The sequence below is a fragment of the Globicephala melas genome, chromosome 1 (genome assembly GCF_963455315.2).
Source record: "Globicephala melas chromosome 1, mGloMel1.2, whole genome shotgun sequence".
NCBI lineage: Eukaryota > Metazoa > Chordata > Mammalia > Artiodactyla > Delphinidae > Globicephala > Globicephala melas.
Genome location: NC_083314.1, coordinates 49,708,105 through 49,734,884, shown reverse-complemented (window position 1 = coordinate 49,734,884; position 26,780 = coordinate 49,708,105). Strand labels below are relative to the sequence as shown.

Below are 26,780 nucleotides of genomic sequence, written 5' to 3'. Positions count from 1 at the left end.
GTGATCAATTACCAGATATGTAGTAGATGACTTTTAACTCAGTGGAGCCAGTTCTGGACCAAGCTGCTGGGAATAACTCCCAGCCCCCAGAATGTTGCTGCTTCTGCCATGATTGCTCAGGACATTAAAGCCAGAGAACCCTGTAGCCTCTGCCATGATCCACACCGGCATAGTGGGAGCCTGCCTCTTGGCAGGCTCCATTCAACTCAGTTCTGAATTCAAGTCTCTTCTAAGTTCACCTGATTGGCAGACTCTAAATCACTTTTGGAACCCAAGCTGCAAGGGAATCTGGAAAAGCAGTTTCTAGTTTTCCTGTCTGCAGTACATGAAGGCATATTAGTTGGGTATGTTGATTGAGTTAATCGATGGTATCTTTTGCATTTCATTAAAATGCTGAGATTCTCTCTCAGGAGACTCTCTCAAAATACTGAGATTCTTCAGTGGACAAAGGATTAATCTCCGAAATATATAAACAGCTCATGTAGCTCAATATTAAAAAAACAAACAACCCAATCCAAAAATGGGCAGAAGACCTAAATAGACATTTCTCCAGAGAAGATATACAGATGGCCAAGAAGCACATGAAAAGCTGCTCAACATCACTAATCATTAGAGAAATGCAAATCAAAACTACAATGAGGTATCACCTCACACCAGTTAGAATGGGCATCATCAGAAAATCTACAAACAATAAATGCTGGAGAGGGTGTGGAGAAAAGGGAACCCTCTTGCACTGTTGGTGGGAATGTAAATTGATACAGCCACTATGGAGAACAGTATGGAGGTTCCTTAAAAAACTAAAATAGAATTACCATATGACCCAGCAATCCCACTACTGGGCATGTACCCAGAGAAAACCATAATTCAAAAAGACACATGCACCCCAATGTTCATTGCAGCACTATTTACAATAGCCAGGTCATGGAAGCAACCTAAATGCCCATCAACAGACGAATGGATAAAGAAGATGTGGCACATATATACAATGGAATATTACTCAACCATAAAAAGGAGCGAAATTGGGTCATTTGTAGAGACATGGATGGATCTAGAGACTGTCATACAGAGTGAAGTAAGTCAGAAAGAGAAAAACAAATACCGTATATTAACGCATATATGTGGAACCTCGAGAAATGGTACAGAGGAACCGGTTTGCAGGGCAGAAATTGAGACACAGATGTAGAGAACAAACGTATGGACACCAAGGTGGGTGGTGTGATGAACTGGGCGATTGGGATTGACATGTATACACTGATGTGTATAAAATTGATGACTAATAACCTGCTGTATAAAAAAAAATAAATAAAATAAAATTTAAAAAAATACTGAGATTCTCTCTCCAGGAATACCTTCAGGCATGGATTTTGGTCACTACCCACCCCCAACATATCATTTCTTTTTTATGCCAGATGACCTCTCAGTCCATGCTTAGGCAGGGCTTACTTTAGAGGCTGAGGTTTTTAGCACAGATTCTACCCACTAGTGAAAATGTCATAGAAATAAAGGTGAATGTTATTGGGTCTTCCTGGCCATTGGCTGTGGAATTGCAGCTGGCAAAAGTGGAGTTAGCTGATGCTGCTAGCCTTGTGGTGCTCTTAGAAACAGGCAACCCTTTTGGGTCAAAGCCACCCAAAGCCAGGCCAGCAAAGCATGGATTGGATTTCAGTCCCAACCTACTCCTTTGACCAGGCACCTTTGTGCAGTGTACAACCTGTACAACTGTATGTGGCAGCCCTGAGGGTTTGGCTCATGTCCTTTCCCAAAACAAGCAGAATGAGAAGACATCCAAACAGCACCTGGTTAGTGGTGCCGTACAGAAGTCTTACATTGCCTCTCTCTCCTCTCTCCACAGAGATCCCCCAGTGTGCTGGCTGCAACCAGCATATCCTGGACAAGTTCATCCTGAAGGTCCTGGACAGACACTGGCACAGCTCCTGCCTCAAGTGTGCAGACTGCCAGATGCAGCTAGCTGACAGGTGCTTCTCCAGGGCCGGGAGCGTCTACTGCAAGGAGGACTTCTTCAAGTAAGTCAGAGCTGGGGGCTGCACCTTGCTCTCCTTGCCCTGATCTAATTGCCTCCCCCATGCAGTGCGGGGGAAGCTCTCAGTAGGGCAGGGTGGGGTGGGCGGGGGTCCACCCTGGGTGGGGTGGGTGAATCCTGGTGCTGAGAGGCTGTTCCTCATTGAGGGCCCCCTTTTGATCACCGGTCCCATCACTCCCTGAGGCCCAGAATCTCGGCCTCACTTGAGCTCTGCAAGGGCCATGGGTGGGGAGCCAGCAGGAGGCAAGAGCCAGACTTCTCCAGGGTGGCTGACAAAGGATCCCTGCAAACCCTAGAACGAGTTGCTCTTTCTGTCTTGGTGAGTTGGTGCCCCAGGGCACTTGGCTGTATCATTCCTGCGGCTTTCAGAGTGGTACTTTGAATTTTGTGCCCCAAATCTAGAGGCATCTCTGTGGTTGCTCCTAGGGTCTCAGAGAAGTGTTGCTCCTGGTAGGGGTTGAGCCAGGCTCAGACAGTGTCATCAACTTCAATGGAAATATGACAAAGAGACAGTTTTGTGTGACGGTTTAGAGCCCAGACCCTGCCTGGGTTTGAAATCACTTACTAGCAGTGTGCTCTTGGGCAAGTTATTTAACTTCTCTGTGTCTCAGTTTGCTTATCTGTAAAATGGGGCTGATAATCATAGGGTTGTTAGTTTTGAATGAGTCAACATGTGTAAATTCCTTAGGATTCTTGCCTGATACATGCGTATTAGCTCTTAAGACTGTCCTTGATTTTTCATTCTGGGGTTGGGTCCATCAGAAACAAATCATGTTGGAACTTTAGGTCAAAGTGAGGGGATCTCCTAGAATTTATTTTCCATGGCATTTAGTCTGAGACTTCTCTCCAAGAATTTATTACCTGAGGCACTTAGGCTGATGCCTCAAGTGACGTGGGCCAGCTGGTAACAGCAAAGCCAAGAGCAGGAGGTGGGGGGTGTCTGTCAGCGACACAGAGCCCAGTGTGGGTGGCCCACGGGGTGCGTGGAGCGTGGTGGGACTGCCGGGAGGCTCGCCAGCGCCGGGACACACTGGGCACAAACGAACAAGCCCCGGAGAGATGGTGTGCACCCTTCAGAGGATGTGTTTTCTGGAGACAGGGAGGAGAAATGGGGAGAGGTGCCAGTCCTGACACAGAACGTGATCTCTCACAAATCCTCCCCAAGGCTTAACTGCGGGGAATAAGTGATTTGAATTTCCGATTCTCAAATTTGGTTACTCCAATATGAGTCGAAAAGCACTTTAAAGATGATCTTGGTAACCACAGGGGCTGCCTCCGTGGCTTGTGTTCGGAAGGTAGCACTCATTGTCACCATCACACTTTGGTCAAATGAGCACTGCTCTGTCCTTGGGAGTGTGTGTGTGTGTGTGTGTGTGTGTGTGTGTGTGTGTGTGTGTGTGTATGGGCACACGTCTGTGTGTGTGTGTGCATGTCTGAGCTCCCTGAGGGTGGGGCAGTAGCTAGCACAGGCATACCCAATGAATCCTTGATGGTTCCAGCTGAGGGATGGGCCTCTGCTTCTTCCTCTAAGTCTTTTTTGTGGACTGTTCCCCTTTCTCCCATCTTCCTTTTGCTCTCCCCCACTCTGACCCTCGCCCTGTTGCCTTTATTTTGGCATTTACGTGGTTCCGTCCCCTCTACCCACATCCTTTCTCAGCAGCACGTTTGCCTCTGCCTTCCTCCCTCATGGATGCCGTGGCCGAGCACCATGGCAGCTCTTATGGGCCCCTGGATGGGACGAGTGTCATCGTGCGTGGGGGGAGGACGGCAGGAGGACATAGGTGGGTGGGCCTGGCCATCGGGGTTTGCTGAGCTGTCCCTGCTTCCAGGGCCGGCGCATCATCCTCCTATTTGGAAATCCTCGGTGAGCTCCAGGATAGGTGCTGAGATGTCCCTGGGTCAGAATTCTGGCTGGGGTTCAGGCAAGACCTGTCAGGACCACAGACCTGGGGCTCTGTCATCAGAGAAGCTCCTTTGAGCCCCGGCCTTGCCCTAGGGCCCTATCTGATGTTTGGACCTGGACTGGCTGCCTCCGGGTGGGGGAAAGGGAGGTGGCAGCAGCTGAAGTGTAGACTTGGGTTTGGGAGAAGTAGTGGTAAGGAAAGAGGGTCGCTCTAGACCCGGGAGGAGCCCAGGCTATGGGCTAAGGAGGGATTAGCACAGGCCTGTGAGCCGTTAGCCCAAGACCAGAAATACGAGTGACAATTACTCACCCAGGCCGTTGCCCTGGGCCCCTGTCTCCATGGCCTTGCTTATCAGTAATGTCCCTGCTCATCTCCCCACACTTTGCTGCCCACACACCTCCCCACCAGACCAGCGTCCCCCCCACAGCTCAGCTCCTGACACCCCGACCCCAGCTCCTTCGGCAGGGCCCCCTCTGCCTACAGAATATCCCAGAAGCACTGTGCCGCCAGAGCCTTCCTCCCTGTGCCCAGCCTCCCATCCAGCTCACTGCTTTCCTTGGGTACCCGATGCCCCCGGCAAGATGCCCCATTTCCCAGCTATTTCATCGTCCAGGGATGAGGTCCACCCCCTCAACGTCTCCCCATCCTTCCATGACGGTGAGTCCAGCCCCGCAGTGGCCTGGCCACCTTGCCCCTTGTCTCTCCCGATGACTCAGCACGAGCTGCTTGCTTTGCTCATTCCTCACAAACCTGTTTGATCTTCCCCGTTGGCTTGAGGAAAGGCGTATTAGTCACTCATTTTTCTGTCTTCCCCACACACCTGGCCCCGAGCCTTGCCCACAGGCCATCGCTGCGTTTGACGCAACAGAGAGTAGATTACATAGTGAATTCACAACGCACTGTGGGGACCAGTTTCTTCCGTACCTGGCTTGGCGTCCTGCGAGTCACAGAGGCCCAGGATGCCTCCGTTATTTAGCCCCAGTTCTTCTCCTTCCGCAGGACTGCTCTGCTTCCTAAAGTAGCCCACTCTCAGGACTGGATCCTCTTGTAAAGCCGGGGAGCTGGCCGCATATTCAGTGCTGAAACCAGGTCATTACCTCTGTGATGGGGCTGCTGGGTGGAGAGAAATTGAAAACTGAAGTGATTCTCCCACTGCCAATGGAGGGGCAATCAGACACGAAGATCGGGCACCTCTGAGGCCCTATAGGGAGGCCACGTGGATTTGCAGGCAGTCAGACCTCACCCAGCTTTTGGGGACCATGGCTGTTTGGTACAGGAAGGCACATCTGCAGTACGGTTTGGTATAGCAAGTCACAGTCCTTGGTGAGGACAGAGAGGGAGAATTGTCTACGGTCAGAGCGGCCTCACCTCCCATCCACAGGGGTCTTGGGACCTGCTGCCCACTTGGGGCTCAGGCTGTGATTTGGTCACAGAATGCGTGGGTCTGCTCCTCATTACAGCTCATTAAAGGTCACCAGGCACCTGCTTTCAGATGGCACATGTGCAGAGGGACACTGGGAGCAGAGAGAACAAGAGGCGGGGCAGGAGGGGAGGGCAGTCCCAGGCAGCCCAGGTCCCTCCCTCGTCTCACACCAGGCTGCAGGTGTCACCACCAGCAGCCTCGAGAGAGGGCCAGCAGGTGCCGTGCACTTGGATTTGCACGGGCAAATCCAAGTGCCTGGTCAGAGGCATCTTCTCTATGCTCCTTGAAGTAAAAGAGAAAAAGAAAAAAGAAAAAGCAGTGTCCTTTTATGATATCTGCCCCAAAACCTGGCTCGGAGGCAGAGGGCAGGATTCATTGACCTCACCGATCAACACTGTGGTTCTAAGTTCCAGGATCAATATTTTAAATCTCTTTGCCTATAACAAGGGGCAGGGCCACTGCTTTGCACAATTCCAGGGGCATCTTTTATTCTGTGTGAAGCTTTGTGACTCAAGACTGTAATGTGAGGAGTGCCCCGGTGGAGGTGTGCAATACCCCAAAAGTGGGGGAGGGGGACAGAGAGGAAAGCTGGAGGTTGGCTCCCACTAGCTTCCAGCCTGTGAGACATGGTCGTACTGGTGACTGGCAGCAGAGGGCGATGTTGGTGTGTGCACAGGCAGAAAGAAGTACTGTCAGAAGGTTGCGCTCTGTGGTTGTTATGTTGTTTGAAGGGCGGGGGCTGTTAAACTCTGTCTTGCTCAGTAACATTGGCTGATTTTTGCTGTTTGTTGTTTTGACTCTTGGGTCCTTGGATCCCCTTCTCCGAAGGAAATAACATTCTGGGTCCTGAGAGCAGAGGCTTAGTTGACTCATACAGCGTGCTTCTAAGATTATTACAATTTGAATCGCAAGCCAGGGGGCCCACAGCTCCTTGGGTTGCATTTGCTGAGCAGGTCTTTTCTGGACTGTGCACCCAGCATGTGGAGGATCCCTGGCTCCTTGCAAAAGGACTAGAGCCTGGGGAGAGCAGGGATCTGGGATTTGGGCTTCCGGGTCCCCCTTTTCATCACTGATTTGGTCCTGGGATGAGCCTGGCAGCTCACTTACTCTGAGGCGTGGTGAAAACAGGTTTTCTGCTCCAGGAACTGGTTCAAGTGCTGGGGTCCTTAGGCAAGTTCCTTAACATCTCTGAGCTCCAGTGTCCTCGGCAGGAAAAATGGGAACGCTAACGGTGGCTGCTTTAGAAGACCTGGTACACAGTAGCATTTCGCAAAGGGGAGTTATTTTATCAGTGGAGTGGTCTGGTGAACCCAAACGGAGCTTGACCGAATTCCTGTCCTGTGTTTTACAAGTTGTCAGCAAACAAGTGACTAGGCCTTCCTGAAAACCTCATTCCCTTATCTGTTAAGAGGTGACATTCTAACCCACAGAGTTGCTATGAAATGCAACATTCTAACCCACAGAGGTGACATTCTAACCCACAGAGTTGCTATGAAATGCAACTCTGTGGGTTAGAATGTCACCTCTTAACAGATAAGGGAATGAGGTTTTGGAACGTGCGGGCTCAGCTGCTCCGCGGCATGTGAGATCTTCCCGGACCGGGGCACGAACCCGCGTCCCCTGCATCGGCAGGCGGACTCTCAACCACTGCGCCACCAATGGAAGAAGATAGTGTGTGAACTGTGTCTAGCACTGCTGGGTGCTTCATGCTAGGTGCTGTATCTCTGGGTTTCTGGCCCTGGATGTGTTCACCTGACCTGCGGCCATGGAGGACCAGCTGGCAGAGCTCTCCCTCGGGCTGGGCCTGAGCTGACCTCTCCTGCCCGCTGCTCCCTCCAGCTTTGAGACCTTCCCACTGAGATGACTTTTAAAGGCCAAAACTCCTCAGATGGAGGCGGGGGTAGCCTGGCAGGTGGAGAGGGTACATGGCAGTGGGCCGGTGACAAAGATGCCATGTCAATTTACATGAAGACTTGAGAAACAAACCAGTGATTATTATAATATGAAAACAAACAGCTATAGAACCAAAGAAAGGGCAAGAGTCCGTGTATGTTTTTAAGGCAAAGCACAGCCTTTAAGAACATCCCAGGCTTGAGGGGAGCTTCAAGCCACGCCCTGGCCGCCAGGTATGTGTGCTGGCATCTGCCTGCCAGAGGGGGCCGTGGGGAAGAGTCGGAGGCATTCTGGGGTGACTGCCACTCTGGGGGTGTCTCCCTGCCCCTGAGGCCCTCACCTGCCTGACACTGCGGGGACCCAGCGGGATGGAGGGCTGCTGCGCCGTTGTCACTGGGGAGCTGTGTCCCCTCCCCCAGCCGGTCAGTCTCCAGGCGGCTGTCAGCCAGGGGCAGGTAAGCGGCGTCCTTGGGAGCCCGGGAGCTGCTGATTTATCCCCGCAGTTCAGAACAGCCTGTTTCAGCTCCGGCACGCTCTGAGTTTGGCCCAGCTGCAGGGTAGTTTTGCTGGCTCTGGCCAGGTCTTCGTTAGTGACCTTGGGCCAGTCACTCCGGTGACCAGGGCCTCCATTCCTCAGCTGGGCAGACGCCCACAGGACATCGGGCAATATGGGCCTGATGGGCCCATAAGGGCCCAGAAACCTCTCTCCGAGGTGGACGTTGAAGAGGGAGCAGGCGCTGGGTTTGAATCCAGGCCCAGTGTGAATTTGGGGCATTAGACCTCTCTGAGCCTCACTCTCCCATCTCGAAAAAGGGATGGGAATAAAAATGTCTACTTTTCACAAGTTACTGTGAGGACTGAGTCAAATGAAGTGTTCAGTAGCCGTCATTATTGGCAGCTATCCCTATGAAGGCCGTGGTGGCATATCTATGTAGGGAGGAGAAAAAAAGAGAAAAGGAGGGTCCTGGGGCAGAGGCTACAAAAGGCCTTGGGCCAGACAGGGGTCCTGGGGAGGGAGGTGGGGCCTGTCCAGTGGCAATGGCAGGTCAGGTGATTGGAACAACTGTCCACCTCTTGGTGTGCGGAGCTGCCGTGAGTCTTCCCCACAGGAGACCATCCCTCCCTGTGTGGTCCAGAGCTCCGTGGCAGTGACCGCAGCCCTCAGCCTTCGCTTCCCACAGCTGGGCTCCCAGCTCTGGCGGGAGGGTCCCGCCTGTGCTTGTGTGGCCGCCTCTAGCTAGCTTGTACTCTGTTGCCCCAGGAAGAGGCCACTTCAGTTCTGGGGTTGGTTGTGGTCCCATCTGGGGCCAGGTTCTTGCTGAGCCACTTGTTATTTTTGATAACCACACACCTGTTAGGACACACACACACACACACACACACACACACACACACACACACTCTCTAGCAAAATGTGCTTGAAGATCTCACAAGGGGAGGGTCTCTTTGACGTGTGACTTTCCATAATTTCCGAATAGTTTATAGTCTAATTCCCTCGCTAAGCCAATTAAACCTCTTAAGGTAACGATCAGATGGTCCAGATAGTAGCCGTGCATGTGGACATTTGTAAGATTCAAACACTGGTGGGACCAGGCCCACAGTCATTTGCAAAGGCCTGTAATCAAGGCAGAAGCAATTACTTAGCTGAGCAGTTCCCCCTGGGACCTGAGGCGGTATATCAGGCTGTGATGAGTCCAGGGATTATCTGTCTGCCTGCCCCAGAGGCCTCCCGTTCAGCGGTGTGTGCCCGCCCTCCCAGAGCCCAGGCTCTCAGTGAAGGCCTCCTGACATCTCTGGAACCTGCATACTGGAGACCTTTCTGCCTTGGGAGAATCTGTTTGGAAACAAATAGTTGCAAATCAGCCTGGGAGTCAGATGGCATCTGGGCTGTAGGAACATGGTCTCCAGGCAAAGAGGGATGGGGTGACCTGGGAATGGGAGATGGGGGCAGCTTAAAACACACCAGCTGGCAGCAGCAAGTCCCGTTCTCTTAATCACTGGGGCTCAACCTCCTCCCTCCTTTACTTCCCACCCACAGCCATTCAGGTACCGGGACATGGGGTCCCACCTCCAAAGGGCCTCTCTTTCCATTCCCACTGCCTCTCTCCTCTCTCCGTCCCCTGTCACCACACCTCTGCACCGCTGGAAGCTTTTCTAATCGGCTGTCCTTCCCCTCTCGATCCCCTCTCTGCCAGTCTGTGCCTTCCTGCTGCAGCCCATCTTTGGCCACGTTGCCCCCATGGCTCTTGAATCTCCCGAGCCCAGTGCTCAGGAACCCGTGGCCTGGCTCCACCACGTTTCCTGCTGTTTCTCTGGCCGAGGTCACATGAAGGTCCAGGGAGAGCCAGTCTCTGACTTGCCGATCTGGCTCCTGGGGTCCGTTGGTGCCCCTGGAAGCGCCGCTTTCGGAGAAGCCACAGACCAGCCTTGGACCCTGCGGCGGGCATCATGGGTCCATGCAGCGGGCTGGCCGGGGGTATGGTGGGAGGGGGTGGGATGGGGCCTCTGTCCCCGAACGTCCATCCTGCTGCCTGTCCCCGTGTCTGCCGCACCACTGTTGAGAATGAGTCCTTAGGTCTTGAAGGGCTCAAGAATCAACAAGCAAGCTGCAGATGCTGTGAGAGGGCCAAGAGCGTCCATTACGCAGGGTTTCTCAAAGAATGGTCCATGCCACAGCTGTACTGGGGTCATCCGTGTGGGGCTTGTTAAAAGTGTGGGTTCTGGGCCCAGAATCAGGAGTCTGGGGTGGCAAGCATCCCAGGTGGCCCTTCTGCACAGGGTAATTCGGTGACAGCTGGGCTAACACCTTGGCAGAGAAGAATTAGTCTGGAGTAAGGAGAGCCGATTAGGTGCCTAGAGGAGAGGAGTGGGAAGGAGGGACGATGTTGTTGGGACAGCTGGCAGCCTGTCCCATCTGTGAAAAGGGAATAATAATAGCTACCGATAAGGGCTGTTGTACGCTTTCAATGAAATAGCTCACGTGAAATCCCCTGGTGCCTACTGACTGCTTAATGCATGTTCACAAAAATTAGGAGAGATGGGCTGCACTCTCGTAGAAGAGGGTCAGATCCTACACGTCCCATTGCCTCTTGGGAAGCAAATCTCCCCCCAGCAGGGAAAGCGGGGAAGGATGGCTGGGGGAAGGGAGAGTTGGGCTGTCGACCTTTTTCTGCCACTAACTGGGCTGTGTGATCTTGGGCAAGCCCCTGACCCTCTCTGGGCTTCCCCAGTTTGCTTCTGTGTTAAATGAGGAGGTTGGACTAGGTCACTGGTTCTAAAGCTTTTCCCGTTGTATTCATCTCAAAGTAATATTGAATGCTTGTTGAAAAGAAAAACATTATATTAAAAACAAAAAGCAGAGCCTGAGGGGCAGTTCTGGTGGGCCTGGGAGCTTTATGTGTGAGTATGTGTATGGGGGAGCTGTGTCCGTATTCTCTAAGGCTCTAACATTCTCCGGTGTCAGGCCTTCTCCAAATATGGCCCCCGTTTATGTCTGGAGAAGGCTGACCGTTCTGGGCCAGAACTCTGTGTGCCGTGACATGGCTGTGGTGGTGATATATGTTGGAAATATTGGTACATACAGTAACAGTAAATATCAGCGACTTACCTGTCAAGTGTGGTGATAGATAAAAGAAATACATGGAGGGAAGTGTCAACTGGGAAAAAAATATACGGCCAGCAGTAAATCACCACCAAGCAATTAAAGCATAAAATTAAGTTGTGTGGTATTTTGTTTCCTCGGGACAGCGCACCGCACTGTGGCAGCTCCTACACATGGGAGGCTGGCGTGGGCCCGGGCTGGCTTCCACTGACTGCTCTCAGCGGCCCAGAGAAAGGAAGAACATTGGGTTCAAATCCCAGCACCACGGTCTATGGCTGTGAGGCCCCTGGCATGTTTCTTACCCTCTCTGAACTTGTTTCCTCATCTACAAATGGGGGAATTGTGCATTAATGCATACCATAGGAGTGGGTCATTCACTACGTATGACCAAATAGTCACTGAACACATATCCCGGGCCAGGCACTGCTCCAGGCGCTGGGTCCACTGGTGAACCAAACAGATCCAGCCCCGCTGTCACGGAGCTCGTCTTCTAGAGAGGGGAAAAGACAATACGATAAACGAACGAAAGGCACAGTACCTGCATGGGAGATGAGTGCTTTAGAGAAGGGAAAGGAAGTGCTGGGGTGGGGTGCAGGGGAGGTGGTTAAGGACTGCCCCCTGAGAAGGATACATCTGAGGGGAGACCTGTAGAAAATGCAGCAGTGAGCCATGTAGATATCTGGGGAAAGAGCTCCGAGCCCAGGAAGCAGGCCGGGTGGTGCAGGATTGTAGAGGCCAGTTAGGGGACTTTGGCTTTTACTCTGAGTGAGAGGGGAGCCCCTGGAAGGTTTTGAGCAGGGGAGTGAGATGGTCCGACTCAGGGTCACCGTGTGGAAGATAGATGGTGGGGCAAGGGCTGTAGCCAGGGGATGCTTTAGGGGAGCTGTGGGCAAGGGGAGAGCGTGGCCTCAGCTGGGGAGGCAGTGGTGGAGACGGCGAGGGGTGGTCCGGTTCTTGGCATAATTTTGAGTGGTGCCAATGAGATTTGCTGACAGATCAGATGCGGGTGTCCGAGGCTGTCGGCCTGAGCAACTGGAAGAATGAAATCACCCTTCTCTGAGATGGGGAAGGTCACTGGAGGAACAGAAACATTTGCAATAGATGTTTGTTTGAGCAAACATCTGGTTGCCCATGAAATTAGGGTTAAGATTGGCTTTTCAATTCCTGCAAAATGTGCTGTTGGGATTTTGATAGGAATTGCATTAAATCTGTAAATCCCTTTGAATAGTATTGCCATATTAACAATATTAAGTTTTTAAAGCCATGAACATAGAATATCTTTCCATTTGTCTTGGCCTTTTAAAATTTCTTTCAGAAATATTTTGTAGTTTTTAGTGTGTACGTCTTGCACCTGTTTGGTTAAATTTATCCTAAAATATTTGATGATTCTTTTTGATGCTATTGCAAATGTTCCTGTTCCTGAGGAACAGATGCTGGGATCTGCATCTGGATCAGGAGTTTGGTCTTGGGCGTCCAAGTCGAGATGCTGAGGACGTCATGGGATGTACCTGTCTGGAGTTGGGTGGGGAGGTCTGGGCTTGGAGGTGGAAGTAGAATCCCTAGGGGTGTAGGGGGGGACAGAGAAGAGGTGTGGGAGGTGGAGGAGGGGCTGTCCGAGGAAGGAGCAGACCCAGGAGAGTCGGGTCCAGAGGCCAAGTGAGCGCAGCGTTCTAAGGAAGAGGGATGGCCGATGTGGTAGAAGGTCAGGGAAGATTAGGCCTGACCACTGGACTCAGCGATGCCAGGGCCGCGCTGACCTGGTCAAGTGCAGTTGGGGTTGATATGTCGGTGGCACCTTGACTGGAGCGTGTATTATTCAGGGTTTTCCACAGAAATGCAACCAACAGGGTGTGTGTCCGGGGTGTGTGTGTGTGGGGGGTGTGTGTGTGTAAAGAGATTTAATTTAAGGATTGGCTCACAAGATTTTGGATGCTGAGAAGCCCCAAGATCTGCAGTCAGCAGGCTGGAGACCCAGGAGAGTTGATGGTGTAAGTCCCAATCCAAAAGATGGCAGGCTCGAGACCCAGGAAGGGCCAGCATTTCAGTTCGAGTCTAAAGGCAGGAAAAGACCGATGTCCCAGCTCCCGGCAGTCAGGCAAGGGGAGTTCACTCTCACTCTTGAGAGGGCCAGCCTTTCTGTTCTCTTCAGGTCTTCACCTGATTAGATGAGGCCCATCGCATTGAGGAGGGCAATCTGCTTTACTCTGTCACTGATTCAGATGTTAATCTGTCCAAAACTGCTTCCAGACACACCCAGGAAAATGTTTGAGCAAACATCTGGTTGCCCATGAAATTAACCATCGGAGTAGATTCAAGAGAAGACTGAGAGCAGGGGCATTAGAGACCCTGCCTAGAGACCCGTCTTCTGAGGGATTTTGCTCCAAGGGGAGTAGAGAAAGAGCTGGTAGATGCAAGGAGGTGTAGGGTCAAGAGAGGTTTTATTTTTGTAAGTGGCAGAACTATTGATAATAGCATGCTGTATGCTGCTGGGTAGATGTGGTGGAGAGGGGAAGTTAATGATGTGGGCGGCAAGCGGGCCAGTTGCTGGGTGAATGATCTTATTAGGCAGGAAGGAGCGGACTCTGCGCCCAGGCGGGCGGTCGGCCTTGACCAGGAGCACAGCCGAGTCAGCTGTAGGAAGCCGAGAGACCTGGGCAAGCGGCGGCGGGGCGGGGGTGGGGGGTGTGTGTGGACGGGACCATGGGAGGGCCTGGCAGGCCTTTGCTTAGAGCTCCGTTTTTCTCCTGGAAATAGGAGGCCGGGCCGCCAGCTGAGACGGAGGATGAGGGGCCTGAGAGAGAGAAGGTATGGGAAGGTGGGGGGGCTAATGCACTAGGGAAGTGCCCTGTGCTTTCCCGGGCCCTCTTGAGGTCCAGAGCCTGCGTTTAAGGGGAGCCCGGTCAGGGAGGTGGTAGGTTTCCCTCGGCGCTGTCAGACACCCGGTGCTGCATGGAGGAAGCAGAGGACTGAGAGCGGGGCACAGGTTCGGGGTGTGGGCGCGAGAGCGATTCCTAAGGTGGACCACGGAGTCTTTGCTGGGTAAGGGGGGGACGTGAGGCCACGAGGGGAGGGAGGGGCAGTGAGACGGGCTGGGTTGCAGGGCTGTGGGCGTCGGGCTACTGCGGGGACTGAGCTGGAAGGACAGGACGGTGCAAAGGTTGGAAGTTATTCCTGGAGGCGCTGCAGTTCCTGGTGACACGGTCCGGGGCGGACCATGGGCATGAGTGGCTGAGGAACGGGGGAGGCCATGCCTTTCAGGAGAAGAGGTCAAGGATACGAGAGGGCAGGGGCAGGAGGGACTCTGGGGACACTGATGCCACTGAGAATTATGGCAGCAGGGATGGTGAGAGCCACAGTGACCCAGGAGGGAAACTCGCCCCGGGGTGGGGCGTGGGCCGGCGTGACAATGACTGCCCCGGAGAGGTAGCGGTGTGGCCTGAGGGCCAGTTGCGAGGATCAAGTGAGGTTATGTACCATGTGGGCACACGGCAGGTGCTTGGTAAACGGGAGCTGCTCTTTAATCGTGTTGGTGACCAGAATATGGTACCTGGCCTGATGGTAGGTCAGAACTTAAAATCAGGAATGTGCTGGAACATCTGTGGTGTAGGATTTACATGCACCTGTTTCTAGAAGATGTGGTGCCTGCCAGGCCTGCCTGTCACCCTTCCTGCAGTATCCAGACACCCTGAAGTGGACAGTGGGCCAGGCAGGCCTGTCGAGAGCAGCCGGGGTGGACAGATGAATGGGCAGAGGGAACTCAGGCTGAGCATGGAGCAGAGGGCGAGGCCAAGGACACAGGCCTGGCCCTGTTCCCAGGGTCGGGGACAGCCCCTGAACGTCAGCCATGACGTCTGGTGCATTTCCGGAAGCCCAGGCCCCTCACACCTGAGCTACAGGTGCAGGAAGGTGTAGATAGGACCAGTTGGTGTGTTGAGGTGAACGCTGCGGGGGAAGCTCTTGGGGCAGCCCCGCATCGCAGGCCGGGGAGCCGTGTGCTCGGCGGCTCAGAGCAGCTGGGGATGCTTGAGGGGCACAGGGCCCCTGGAACCCACTTCCAGTCCAGAGTAGAGGCACCACGGCTGGCTGCTCCGTGATGTTTGCTGCCTTTGATGCCCACCGTGCGCCAGCTGTGCCGTCAGAAGCACCGAGTTCAAATCCTGGTCTTTTTACTCTTTGCCTGTGTGAGCCGAGGCTGGCACCTCCCCCATCTGAGCCTCAGTTTCTCGTTTGTCAGAAGGCATCATAATCCCCGCCTTCCAGGTTGGGCACTCAGGAGACATCTGTGGAATGAGTGCAATGATGAGAGCAAAGTGGGGTGGAAAGTTTATGTTTTCGTACACTTCGGGCCTCATTTCACCGGGGGGTTCAGTTCCCTTCTTAGGAGAGCTTTTGCCGGGAGCTGCAGTTATTACGGTGAGTGCTAACCCTTCCCCTCCTGCTTCGGACACGTGCTTGAAGGAGCAGTTCGTGCACTCATTCCTCCCTGCGTGCGTTCGTTTACTCCTTCGGTGGGTCTTTGTGGCTTGCCTGCTGCTCGTTGGGCAGAGAGAAGAGCATAGCCAGTGACGTTGCTCTGAGTAACGTTAGCCATGAGCAAGTCCTCCCTTGTGTCTTCTTTGTCTTTTGGATCAGCTCCAGCTGCTTTCCCCGGGGAGACCGGCCGTCCCTGAAGGCCTAGCGGGCAGGGTTGACCAGAGAGAGATTGTCCTTCTGGTGAGCAACGCCAGTGCAGTTTGCACCGGCGCGGGCAGGGCCCTGCACACGGTAGGGGCTCAGCGATAGGACGAAGGGAATGCTGACTAGAAAATTCCTCGGAAGCCTCTTCCTTGGCCAGTGTCCTGCTCGGCCCCCGCCCCCAGCATCCTGCAGATTTGGTCAGGTTGGTTAGACTCTTGGTTCTGTGGAGCAGCCAGGTTCACAGTTTTACCTGGTTTTGGACCCGGGAGTTTTAGCCACGGTCGTCTCATTATTGCTCGTCACAGAACAAGTTGTGTAACCTCTCCAGGCCGTGGCTGCCTCACCTGTGACTCTGGCTGGTCTGAGATCTGGACACTCAGGACAGTGTCGTCATCACATCTGCAGCCCTACAGGACGGCGCCTTATTCTGGGCTCACTGGCTCTGACCAGAAGTTGGGGTGGGGAGCCCCTCAGGACTGGGCCATGCTGGGAGAGCCCTGTGGGCCCAGGGGGTGCATGCAGTCCCCTCGCTGAGGGTCCCGCTGGCCGTGCTCCAGGGGAGAGGGATAATAAGGGGCAACTTCCACTTACCATCGGTATAAATCCCACAATCAGGAAAATTGCTTCAATTGCTAAAAAACACCGGTGGGAAGGTCCATTTATTTTTCATTTTTCTTGTGCACTTGCCACCCTCACGCATGAATCACTGTCGGTATGTAGATTAAATTTATACCCTCGTTATCTTTCATGTCTCTGGGGCTCTGGTGTCAACTAGGTTTCTGGTTACGGAAAGCCACAGCCTGCATTTTAGTGGGGAGAGGATGTGGCCCTGCCCGTGGGCGGGGCCGCTGCAGGGTCTCCACTCTGTTCTGGAGTCTGCTCAGCCCTCCTCCCACCCCCCCTCCTGCCCCCACCCCCGGTCTCCACCCCGTGACTCGGCCACAAAATAGGACTTGCTTTTTGGAACATTCTAGTTCTTCTCTGGAGCTGCTTCTGCTCCAGCCTTTGCAGCAAAGGATTTGGACCCTTGGGTTTCGGTGGTTTATTTGGGAGGGTTTTGCAGTGAGCAGGATTGTTTCATTTTGAACACCTGCTTTGTGAATTGGCCTGGACTGGATAGCAAACTACAGGCAATTTGAAAACACACTCTAGTAACACATAAACAGGCTTCCTTTCTCTTTGTCCTTCAGACACACACACACACACACACACACACACACACACACACACACACACACACACACACACACACACACACACACACACACACACACACACACCACACACCACACACACACACCACACACACACACACACACACACGAGCTGGGTGCCTGCCTGCCTTCCTCTCTAATACAGGCGACATGGTTAGACAGCAGCTGTGGAAGCAGCCTGGTTCTCACCTGTGCTCTGGGAGGTTCAGAACCATCTAGGACTGACAGTAGACTTTGTTCTCCATTCTCAGATTTAGCCATCTCCTTGCATAATCTCTAAAATCATGGTTCTTTATTCACTGATTTATTTTTCAACAAACTTGATCTCTACTTTTCTGGGTCCTGGACTTGAAATCTGATGAAACCCTTGAAACCCTTTGAAAATTTGTTGAAAGTCCAGGCCCCCCCTCCTGATGCACAGTTTTGAAAAAACTCAGGGGTAGTTGACAGAGCCCGTCCTGAGCTCTGGGCTGAGAACCCCTGCTCTAAAGAGGCCTTCTTCCATGCATGCCACCGTCCTCACAAAACCGGGGGGCATTCCAGGAGTTCAGAAGCCTGGGGTCCTTCCGAGCCAAACAGCTCAGGCCCTCACACCCCGACACCCTCCTCAGATCTCGTCTCAGAAGAGCAGTCCCTGGGGCCACGCTCCTGGCTCTTTCGGGGTTACCCATCTAGACTTAGAGAACCCCACTTCTCTCTGTGACCCCATGCCCCCGGGACGGGGCTGAAGCCGCAGCTGGCCGTGCCTGCTCCAGGCCCCTGCAGCCCCCGGCAGGTATCATTACTGCACAAGAGACCCATCATTCTGCATTAATCTGGGATTCATCATGATAGCCATGACCATAATTAATTTATTTGGTATTAATGGGGATGAAATATGTACTGTCCTTTCAGGGGAAATCAGGCTGCCTATAAGCATTAGTTAAAAGGACCATTAAAATCAAACCTTCCCCAGATCCATTAGGCAAAGTCTTTCATCCTGAAGAAGATAAAGTTCTGCTGTGTGAAATGTCATGAATAATTAGGTTGATTGCTGTTTTAAACTCTGCCCCTTCCTCCCTAACCCTCCCCCCTCCCTCCTGCAGCAGAGCCCCCCACGCACCCACCGCTTCATCGTCACATCTGCACTGGCCCCCAGTTCCCCTCTGGCCTCTACGACCACTGGTGTGGCTCTGTGTGTATGGCCAGGACAGGGAACGGGGCTTAAATGACCCAGCTGGACTATAGTTGCAATGAGTCTACTTCTCTTCTTTTCCCAACCTTGGGCCCGGGTGGTGGGGCACCTTCCTCTTGCCTCAGTGCTGCTCCAGAAAGGGGTTGATGGGAAGAGGTCTGAGGCAGCATTTTTCAAACTGAGGTCTGCAGGCCCCGCACCTCGAATGGTGGCAGGGGTATAAAACGCAGATTCCCGGGCTCACATCTCAGGGGCTGTGCGTGGGAAGGGGACGGAGGCTGCTACGGAGGGTTTGGTGTCTGCCGGATGGAGGGGAGAGGCAGGAGAGAGAACCCATCGTGAGAGGCCCGCTCTGCGGCCGACGTGTGATTTCTCCGGAGCCCCGTGTGGACCCTGGCGTGTGGCGTCTCCCGTGGGGAGCACGGGAAGAGGCGTTTCACCTGATGCTTTATGCACATGGGTGCACACGGTTGCCCGTGGGGCTGGTCCTCTAGGCCTCTCACCATCAAGCTGAAGAAACCAGGAGGCAGAGGGCGAAACTGCCCGCTCAGTGGGACCTGGAAAATCCTACAGCCCTGCGTGAACTGACGAGCTGTTAATCGGACGGTTGGGTGGCCCAGGGGTGGAGGCCCATGGACCCCCCGGAGTGGTGGGGTGGGGGAGGGACAGATGAAAAGTGCGCGCAAGCCAGACCCCGCCTCCCTGCCGCGCTCTAATCTTTTCACGCCGCGCTGCCCTTACAGGCGCTTCGGCACAAAATGCACGGCCTGCCAGCAGGGCATCCCCCCGACCCAGGTGGTCAGGAAGGCGCAGGACTTCGTCTACCACCTGCACTGCTTTGCCTGCATCATCTGTAACCGGCAGCTGGCCACGGGGGACGAGTTCTACCTCATGGAGGACGGACGGCTGGTGTGCAAGGAGGACTACGAGACGGCCAAGCAGAACGGTAATCAGCACGGCCCCTCCCCCGGCCTCCGTGCCGGCCGTGCCCCCTGTCCTGCCTGAGTCCGGGCTGCCCACCCCTCGGAGCCCTGCTCGCCCCCTGCCTCCTCTAGAACCTTCCCAGATGCCTGCAGGGAGGGGGAACCCCCAGCCCCCAGCCCTTGGCACTTGCTGCTCCACGGAAGCATCAACCGGTTTCCGGCCGCTGAGCGCCTGCCTGTCTCGCGCGCCAGCACGTTGGCTCGGGAGCTGCTGAGGACCTTGTGCCCATCATCTCGAGGCCCCTCGCTTGGGGCGGGGCTGGGAGGGTGCTCCGTCTGCAGTGGAGCTGCTCATCAGTTTCACATATCGGGGTGCACATCTACCTCTGCACCTCAGAGGCTTCGGTCAGCAGGAGCCCTGGCATTGGCCTAGGTCACCCTTGGAACGGGTCAGCTCGGTTTTCAGTTAACTGTATTGTGTTTCCCCTCTCAGACTGTGGGCTTCTCGAGGGCAGGGCCTTAGGGGTGACGACTCTTGTGTCTCCCAAGCCCCTCATATGGGAGCAGATGCTCAGCCAGTCTCCTCGTTCAGGGAGACCCCACCATCTGAACCATCTGCTCCCGTGCACCCCGCCACCCTTCCCTGGCCACCTCAGGGCCCTGTGCACGGTCTGCACAGAAGCTCGCAGCACAGGCTGAGGCTGATGTCGGGCCCCAGCCTTTAGTAACCACCCTGGAAAGCCTGCCTTCACAGGGGCGACCTGGGCAGCAGCGGCTCCTGCCCTCCAAGGCCTTGCTCCTGGGCAGCCCTAGGTCTTTCCTGGGCCTTCCCAGGGCCTAGAGAGGGCTTGGACCCCTCCCCGCCATTCCTCAGCGCTCCCCTCAGGAAAGCCAAGCCTGACTCCCCACCTCCTGCAGCCTCCCTCAGGCTTCTCACTCACGGCTGTGCCCTCCACCCTGGCTCCGAATATGGCATTTGGCCAAAGTCAACCTTGGAATCTCAGGCGCACAAACTCGGGAAACATCCAAGGTCATTTGCCTTTGACTAGAGTTTATTTCGACTCAGGTTGTTACTGCGGAACACTTTTGTTGACGGCTCTGGGCTTGATGAAAAAACAAAGGAACAACAATTTCATGTATCTCCTTCCAGGTCTTTCGTCGATCCCCACATATATATTGTATAGATATGATCAATGCATGGAGAAATTAGTCTTTTGCTAACGAATGCAGTTCAAGGGTTTGTGTTGGTGAGGCCGCGGGAACCGAGCTCAGGCTGGGAGGGACAGCTCGGCAGGGCCTCCTCTCTCTTCTGCCCCCACCCCCAGAGTTCTGGCGTTTGACATGGACCGCCCTTCAGTCTCTTCTCCTCTTTCTGGGGCCTCTGCAAGCCTGCTCCCAGGCTCTTTGCCTTAATGTATTAATCTGCTCTGGCCCCTTAAAACTCACTCGGTGCAGTTACTTTGGAGTCACTTATGGTGTCACAGAAGATTAGGGATAAACCCTCAGCGCAGATGGACTCAGAGAGCCCAAGCTGCCTGTGCGACTCTGATGCCCTTCACCAGAGACCCCAAGGATGCAGGCCACCCCCAGGGCCAGCGGCTGCTTCTCGCAGTCAGAGGCCTCCTTTAGACCCTGAGCACGTGCAGCCCGGCGTCCACTGCTGCTGTGGATGGGTCGAGAGAAAGGGGAGACCAGCTGGGGAGGCAAGAATGACCCAGTGGGGCTAACGCTTTTATCGAGGATGCTTTGCCTCGCAGCAGACCTCTGTAGGATGGTAGAAAGACACCGAATTTGGCCTCAGAGGTTGGTGGGCATCTCTGCCGGGTCATGCACTAACTTGGGGGTTCCCCCGGCAAGTTGTGTACCTGGCTGAACCTCGGCATCTCAGCTCCATAGGGGTGGGTCAGAGCACCTGTCACACAGGGCTGCGTCCTGAGATTTCCAGAGGCTGACACTTGTGGAATGGGACGTTCCACGAGGGAGAGACCAACGTGGAAAAGAAATGCAAACAGTAGGTGAGATCTGTTGTAGGTTTGCCAGCAGCTGGGGCTTACACAGTGTTTCTGGTCCGTTCCTCCTGCCTCTGGCTGTCAGTGAGGCAGCGGCCGCTCCATCCCTTGAAATCTGGGTGCTCCTCGGTACAGCAGGAGCCTTGGTCTGCTGTGGGGCATTTGGCTCTCTCTTCTTATGTTTTAATTCCTCCTTGCTAATCTAAACCCTCTTTGAGGCTTAGGTTCCCTCGCTGGTGCTACCCAAAAGACTGAATATCAGCTATTTGTATCTTGGTGTGAATGATTTCGTTCATTTGTTAGTCTCCCTGGATATTTGCATTTTCAATATAATGAGGTGGCATTTTATGCCAGGGACAAGTGCTAGGAGACCCTGCATAATTCAAAACTAACATATTTTAAGACTAATTTTCCCATAAGAATTAATGTAAAAAGTCGAGGGGCGGGCATGTATCCTGGGAGCACATAAATCCATAACCAGTGAAGTGTATCTTTGCCTTAATGCTACTTTTTATTTTCTCAGCACTATCTCAGTCTCTCCCAGATGCTCTCTCCTAAATTAACAGCCTAGGGTATCGTGGTCTTGCTTGGCCTTCCTCATAGCATTTTATCACATTTAACTTCCGTACCAAAGTTATTGATTTTCGGGTACATTTTTCAGCACGAGCACTGCCACCGCTACTTAATGAATACTTGGATGATATTGTTATAGGATATAAAAAAGATTTTAAATTATAGTAATAGTGAATGTTAAAATAACAGCATAATAGTCCCCATAATCACAAGAAGAAAGTTCCGCGTACGTAGCCAGCCATGCGGAACCAAGGGGCCACCAACCCAGGATGACAGGGGTTTGTCTCAGTGGCGCTGCCATCTGGCCAACCTAATGCACTAGGCCAACCTATTTTGAAATTAAGCAATTCTCGATGAATTGAAAAAATTTTTGGTGGTTTCATTATTTCAAATTTTGTACGTAAAGACCGTATGGATATTTTTAAAGTGCACCGTTTCGTATTTGCATCGAGTTCTGTCATGCTCTTATCTCTATAAATACGGGCAGACGGGAGTGATTCCTAACAACAGAATTTAAAGAATTTTGGAGGTTTTCCTCAGTGCGTGTGCCTCAGTGGCTCTGGAATCCTTCCTCCTGGTCCTGTGTCCAGGACCCCAGGGAGGGACTTGAGTGGTGGGCTTTGAGGATGACAGTGCTCTGCTGGGGAAGAAAACGGCCCAAGGAGGAGAGAGGACTGGGGGCCTTGTCCCCCCTCCGCTGTGTGCACGATTGATCGTAGTGTGAGCCTGGGCTTCATGTCATTAAGGATGACTTAATCCTAAAACGTGCCACCCACCCAGGCTTCAGAGGGGCAAGGGGACTTGCCCATGCACTCACTCAATGAGGATGGTGAACCCAGGTCTTCTGACTCCAAGAAAAACCTTTTAGAATTGTTGTGAGGCTCCTAGGCACATAAAGCTCTCAGGTCAACACCAGGCACACAGTAAACACTTAATAAACATTAGCTGTTTTTATTGTTGTTCCGAAGAGAGGGTTTTCTTGGGTGGAAAGGAAGAAAGGTAGGAAGATAGGCATGGAGCAGACCCCCTTCAAAGTACACATGTGGGAGGGGCACAAAGAACCCAGAGGGCCAGACGCAGCTGCCCATTCCCTCTTGCTTGACTCCGGGGGTGGTAGGCAGAGAACGGAAGTAAGTCTTAGTGCTGGGAGAGGAGCAAACCACTTACACCCAGTGCCTCTCTCTGTGCCTGACTCTGACTGAGAATAAACAGCCCCACAGGAACTTGATGCTCAAAATCCACTGAAGACAGTTGGTCAATCAGCATGTTGTCCTGAACACTCTTCAGACCAGTGTTTTTCCAAACATGTTGACTATGATCTACAGTAAGAGACTCATTTTATGTTTCAGCTCAGCACACAGATTCATACAGCAAGCATTGATCAAGTTTCATGAAACAATACTCGCTCTCATCTGCCTCGTCCATCCCGTCCCAGCCCATCCCATCTCACTCCATCCCATCCATTTTATTTCCTCTCTTAGTTTGCGATCAACTAAATTGACTTCACAACACACTAGTGGGCTCTGACCCATAATTTATGACCACTGCTTAGGTGAATAGTGAATGTACAGGTCACCCCTGCTATGAGCCCAGGGCTGTGGCAAGGCAGCGAAGCCATGGGTGGGACCTGGGGGAACGGACCTTCCCGATGGGAGGAGGGGCAGGCGTCTGGGGCAGCCCAGAGCACAGACTTCATTCTGACTCCTTCACCTTTGCAGCCTTGGCAGTAACTCACATGGTTGGCCAGTCAGAGTGTTTGTCATGATGGGGAAACGCATGGAATGGTACACCTTCAGTCTGAGGAAAGCCCCTGTGTGGCTGGGCTGGCAGGGGAGAGGCAGGGAGCTGAGGCAAGGAGGACATGGTCCTCACTTTTCAGTGACTCAGAGGGCCTGTGGGCTCCCTGGGGTTTGGGACCACGCCCCTTTGGTATTCCCCCATTTTCCCTCACTCTTGGCCATAGCAGGCAAGATTACATGGGGAGAGGAGGAAGGCGGGTTGAGACCCAGCTGCTCCAGATGGGCTTCCAGTAAGCCCACTTCCAGTAAGAAGTGGTTTTCATTGCAGATGACTCAGAGGCCGGAGCTAAGCGACCCCGGACCACCATCACGGCGAAGCAGCTGGAGACATTGAAGAACGCCTACAAGAACTCCCCTAAGCCCGCCCGGCACGTGAGGGAGCAGCTGTCCTCGGAGACAGGCCTGGACATGAGGGTCGTACAGGTGAGACACCAGCCACCCTGGCCCCCGGGCCTCCTTTGCTGACCGGGAATCCCAGGCCCGGCGCCACCCAGGCCGGGCCTGGGGCAGGGGTGGAGGCTGTCCTGCGGGTCCCTGCATCTGTGCCCTCCACGTGAGGGAGGCTTCGGGAGTGGTACCCATGGCACCTCATCAGCGGTGTCGCTGATCCCCTGGGGGAGTTGGGCTCAGGGCCACAAGCCCCGTTAATTTGCCGAATCAGAGGCAGATTTCTGAGGCCCAGGCAGGGGGAGTGGTGGGCACGTCCCATTCCTTGCCCTGAGCTCTGCTGAGGCTTCGGTCTTTGTCTTTTGTCTCGGGGACCCTGGGGGCTTTGGATTCGTGGTGGACGCCCCCCGAGATTGTCCCTTGTGCTTGTGTGGCAGGTTTGGTTTCAGAACAGAAGGGCCAAGGAAAAGCGGCTGAAGAAGGACGCGGGGCGGCACCGCTGGGGGCAGTTCTATAAGAGCGTCAAGAGGAGCCGGGGAGGCAGCAAACAGGAGAAGGAGAGCTCGGCAGAGGACTGTGGGGTTAGTGACAGTGAGCTGAGCTTCCGAGGTGAGCAGGGCTGCCGGGGCGAGGCCCAGGCCCTAGGAGAGGCCCCTGGGAAACTCATCCCCGATGCTCATGAGGGGTCTTTCTGGAGGCCTGGCCACCTCCCTCCCGAACACAGCCCTCCCTGCAACTTGGGGTAAAGGGCAGGGGGGAAAGGGTAGTGGCCCTTCCAGAGGGGACAGGGCAGAGGAAACCAGAGCTCTGCTGCAGACACATGGAAGCCGGGTTCCCAGGCCCATGGGCCCCAAGGCCTCCCCTCCTTGCCTGCGGCCCGGGGCTGCCTCACCAGCCCACGCAGCTGTGCAGGACAGCTGTGTCTCTGCCTGCACCCTGAGCCCCCCCTCCTGCATTTCTCCCCTCGGCCGGGGCACTGGGCTCCCTCCATGACCCCCTAGAGTGAGCCCCCTCCTCTCCTGGCGGTGGGAGGATATGCTGAACGGGCCCTTTGCCCCGGGAAGTCAGTATTGTGAGCGCACGTGAGGTGGGGACCGGCCTCATTCTGAAATCCCTTCCCCCACCGCTCCTGTCACCCGGTCCAGCGCACGCGCTTTGCTGCATGCGCTATGTTCAAATTTGTGCATCAGCAAAGTTGCAAATGGCTGCATGTTTTGGATCCTTCGGTCGTTTGCAGATAGCCGTAACGGTTCTCATGCAATGAGTCCTCAAATGTAGAAGGTTTTCTGTTGTGGGGCGAAGGGAAGAGTCCTGAGCTGGGGGATCAGAAATCTGGCTTCCGGTTATGGCTCTGTCAAACGGATTCACTTCTCTCGAGCCTCAGTTTCCCCATCTATAAATGGGGAATAACCACATCCTTGCCCACCTCGCAGTGTTCTTGGGGATCCATGAACACAACTGACTGGGAATGTGTTTGGGGAAAGCTCAGCACATTTTCACACTTGGAAGACACGACCATCCCCTTTAGGGAGCCGTGGCTACCACAGAGGGCCCTGGTCGCATGGGGTGACAGGTGTAGGCAAAAGGCCAGGTAATGGCCGTTTTACAGTGGAGCTGAGCCTTCAACCCCTGCCCCCTCTAAAGGGCATGACTCCCCTCCCCCTCTTCATTTTTATGGGTGGGGTGAGGGACAGCCTAGGGCAGGTCGTCAGAAGGGATGGGTGTTGAAGTCCACTCAGGGGTGGCCTTGGTAGGAATGGATGCACAGGCCCAGGTGGGAATAGAAAGGAAGTCTGTGGGGCGGCAGATGGCATGAGCTGCCCGCCAGGACCGTGATGTCCTGAGAGGACTGTAGCCCAGCCCAGAGGTCTGCCCGTGGGGCCCTGGGGAGGGTTCAAGGGCCCTATGCTCACCTTCCAGGCCTCTTGGCGGGGGAGGGGGAAAGCCACTTAATCTCCTCTAAGCTGCTGAAATCAACGTCTGGAACATACAGGATTGTTAAGTCTTGTTTCATAGCTCCTTTCTGTTGGGTGCAGGTGGGTCCCCAGGTTGACATATCATTGGTCTCTCCAGGTAATTATATAATCTTCTTTTTCTTAAGACTAAAATTGCTCACTTCGGTCGGAGAGAGGAATTCTTCCCGGTGGCAAAGGTTCCATTAGATCCCCTTAATGAAATTCTTCATAAAACAAGAAGGTCATTTGCCTTAATCAGTCCAATACTTTGTCCCCAGTGAAGAGCTTATTGGTAGACAGAGAAACCAAGCACTTTAATACTGAACCTCTTTCCCAGGTAGACCAGAAGGCTTTTGTACACGTCTTAGAGAGGTCCTCAGCCCCCCTGACCGCATGGGCCTGTTTGTTTCCCAACTAACTGAACCAAGCACTTTTCTCAGCTTGAAAACTTTCAGATGAAATCTTGTTAGCACAGAGTTTCTTCCGTTTGTGATGTGGAGAACATATGACCTCCCAAACCTCAGGCGTTCGTATTCCTCAGTGTAGCCATCTTCGTACCTGAGCACACATGGGACCAACAAACTCACCAAACATTTGTCCAGTCTTCTGGGACCTGGGCGTTTGGTCTCTGCAGGTGTGGGTTCTGTTGTTTCCCTTTGATGTGGGTCAGTCTCTGGATGCCAGGCTGACGTGTTGTCGTCTGGCTCATGCTTGGGCTTCTTTCCTGGTCGTGTGTATTCCTAGATTGTGAAGAACAGGGGACCACCGGAGTCCTGGCGGCTGACAATAAATCTCCGTTCTTTTGTCCACAGAGGATCAAATTCTCTCAGAACTTGGCCACACCAATAGGATTTATGGCAACGTGGGGGACGTTACAGGCGGACAGTTAATGAATGGGAGCTTCTCCATGGATGGGACAGGACAATCCTATCAGGACTTGAGGGATGGGAGCCCCTATGGAATCCCCCAGTCTCCATCCTCCATCTCGTCCCTGCCATCCCACGCTCCTTTGCTCAATGGGCTGGATTACACGGTGGACAGTAATTTGGGCCTCATTGCGCATGCAGGGCAGGGAGTAAGCCAGACGCTGAGAGCCATGGCTGGGGGACCCACCTCTGACATCTCCACAGGAAGCAGTGTAGGCTATCCCGACTTTCCAACTAGCCCAGCCTCTTGGCTCGATGAAATGGATCATCCTCCTTTTTAA

General features: G+C 53.8%; 1 protein-coding gene across 1 annotated transcript in view; it reads left to right on the top strand.

Annotated features, from left to right (window-relative positions):
- Window positions 1-26,780, top strand: part of LHX4 (LIM homeobox 4) — a 42,536-nt gene extending 15,756 nt beyond the window's left edge. Inside the window, exons 2-6 of the mRNA XM_030847612.2 lie at window positions 1,853-2,024; window positions 18,671-18,873; window positions 23,500-23,654; window positions 24,056-24,227; window positions 26,386-26,780. Coding sequence (XP_030703472.1) covers window positions 1,853-2,024; window positions 18,671-18,873; window positions 23,500-23,654; window positions 24,056-24,227; window positions 26,386-26,780 — 1,097 coding nt within the window. The remainder of the gene's footprint in view (window positions 1-1,852; window positions 2,025-18,670; window positions 18,874-23,499; window positions 23,655-24,055; window positions 24,228-26,385) is intronic.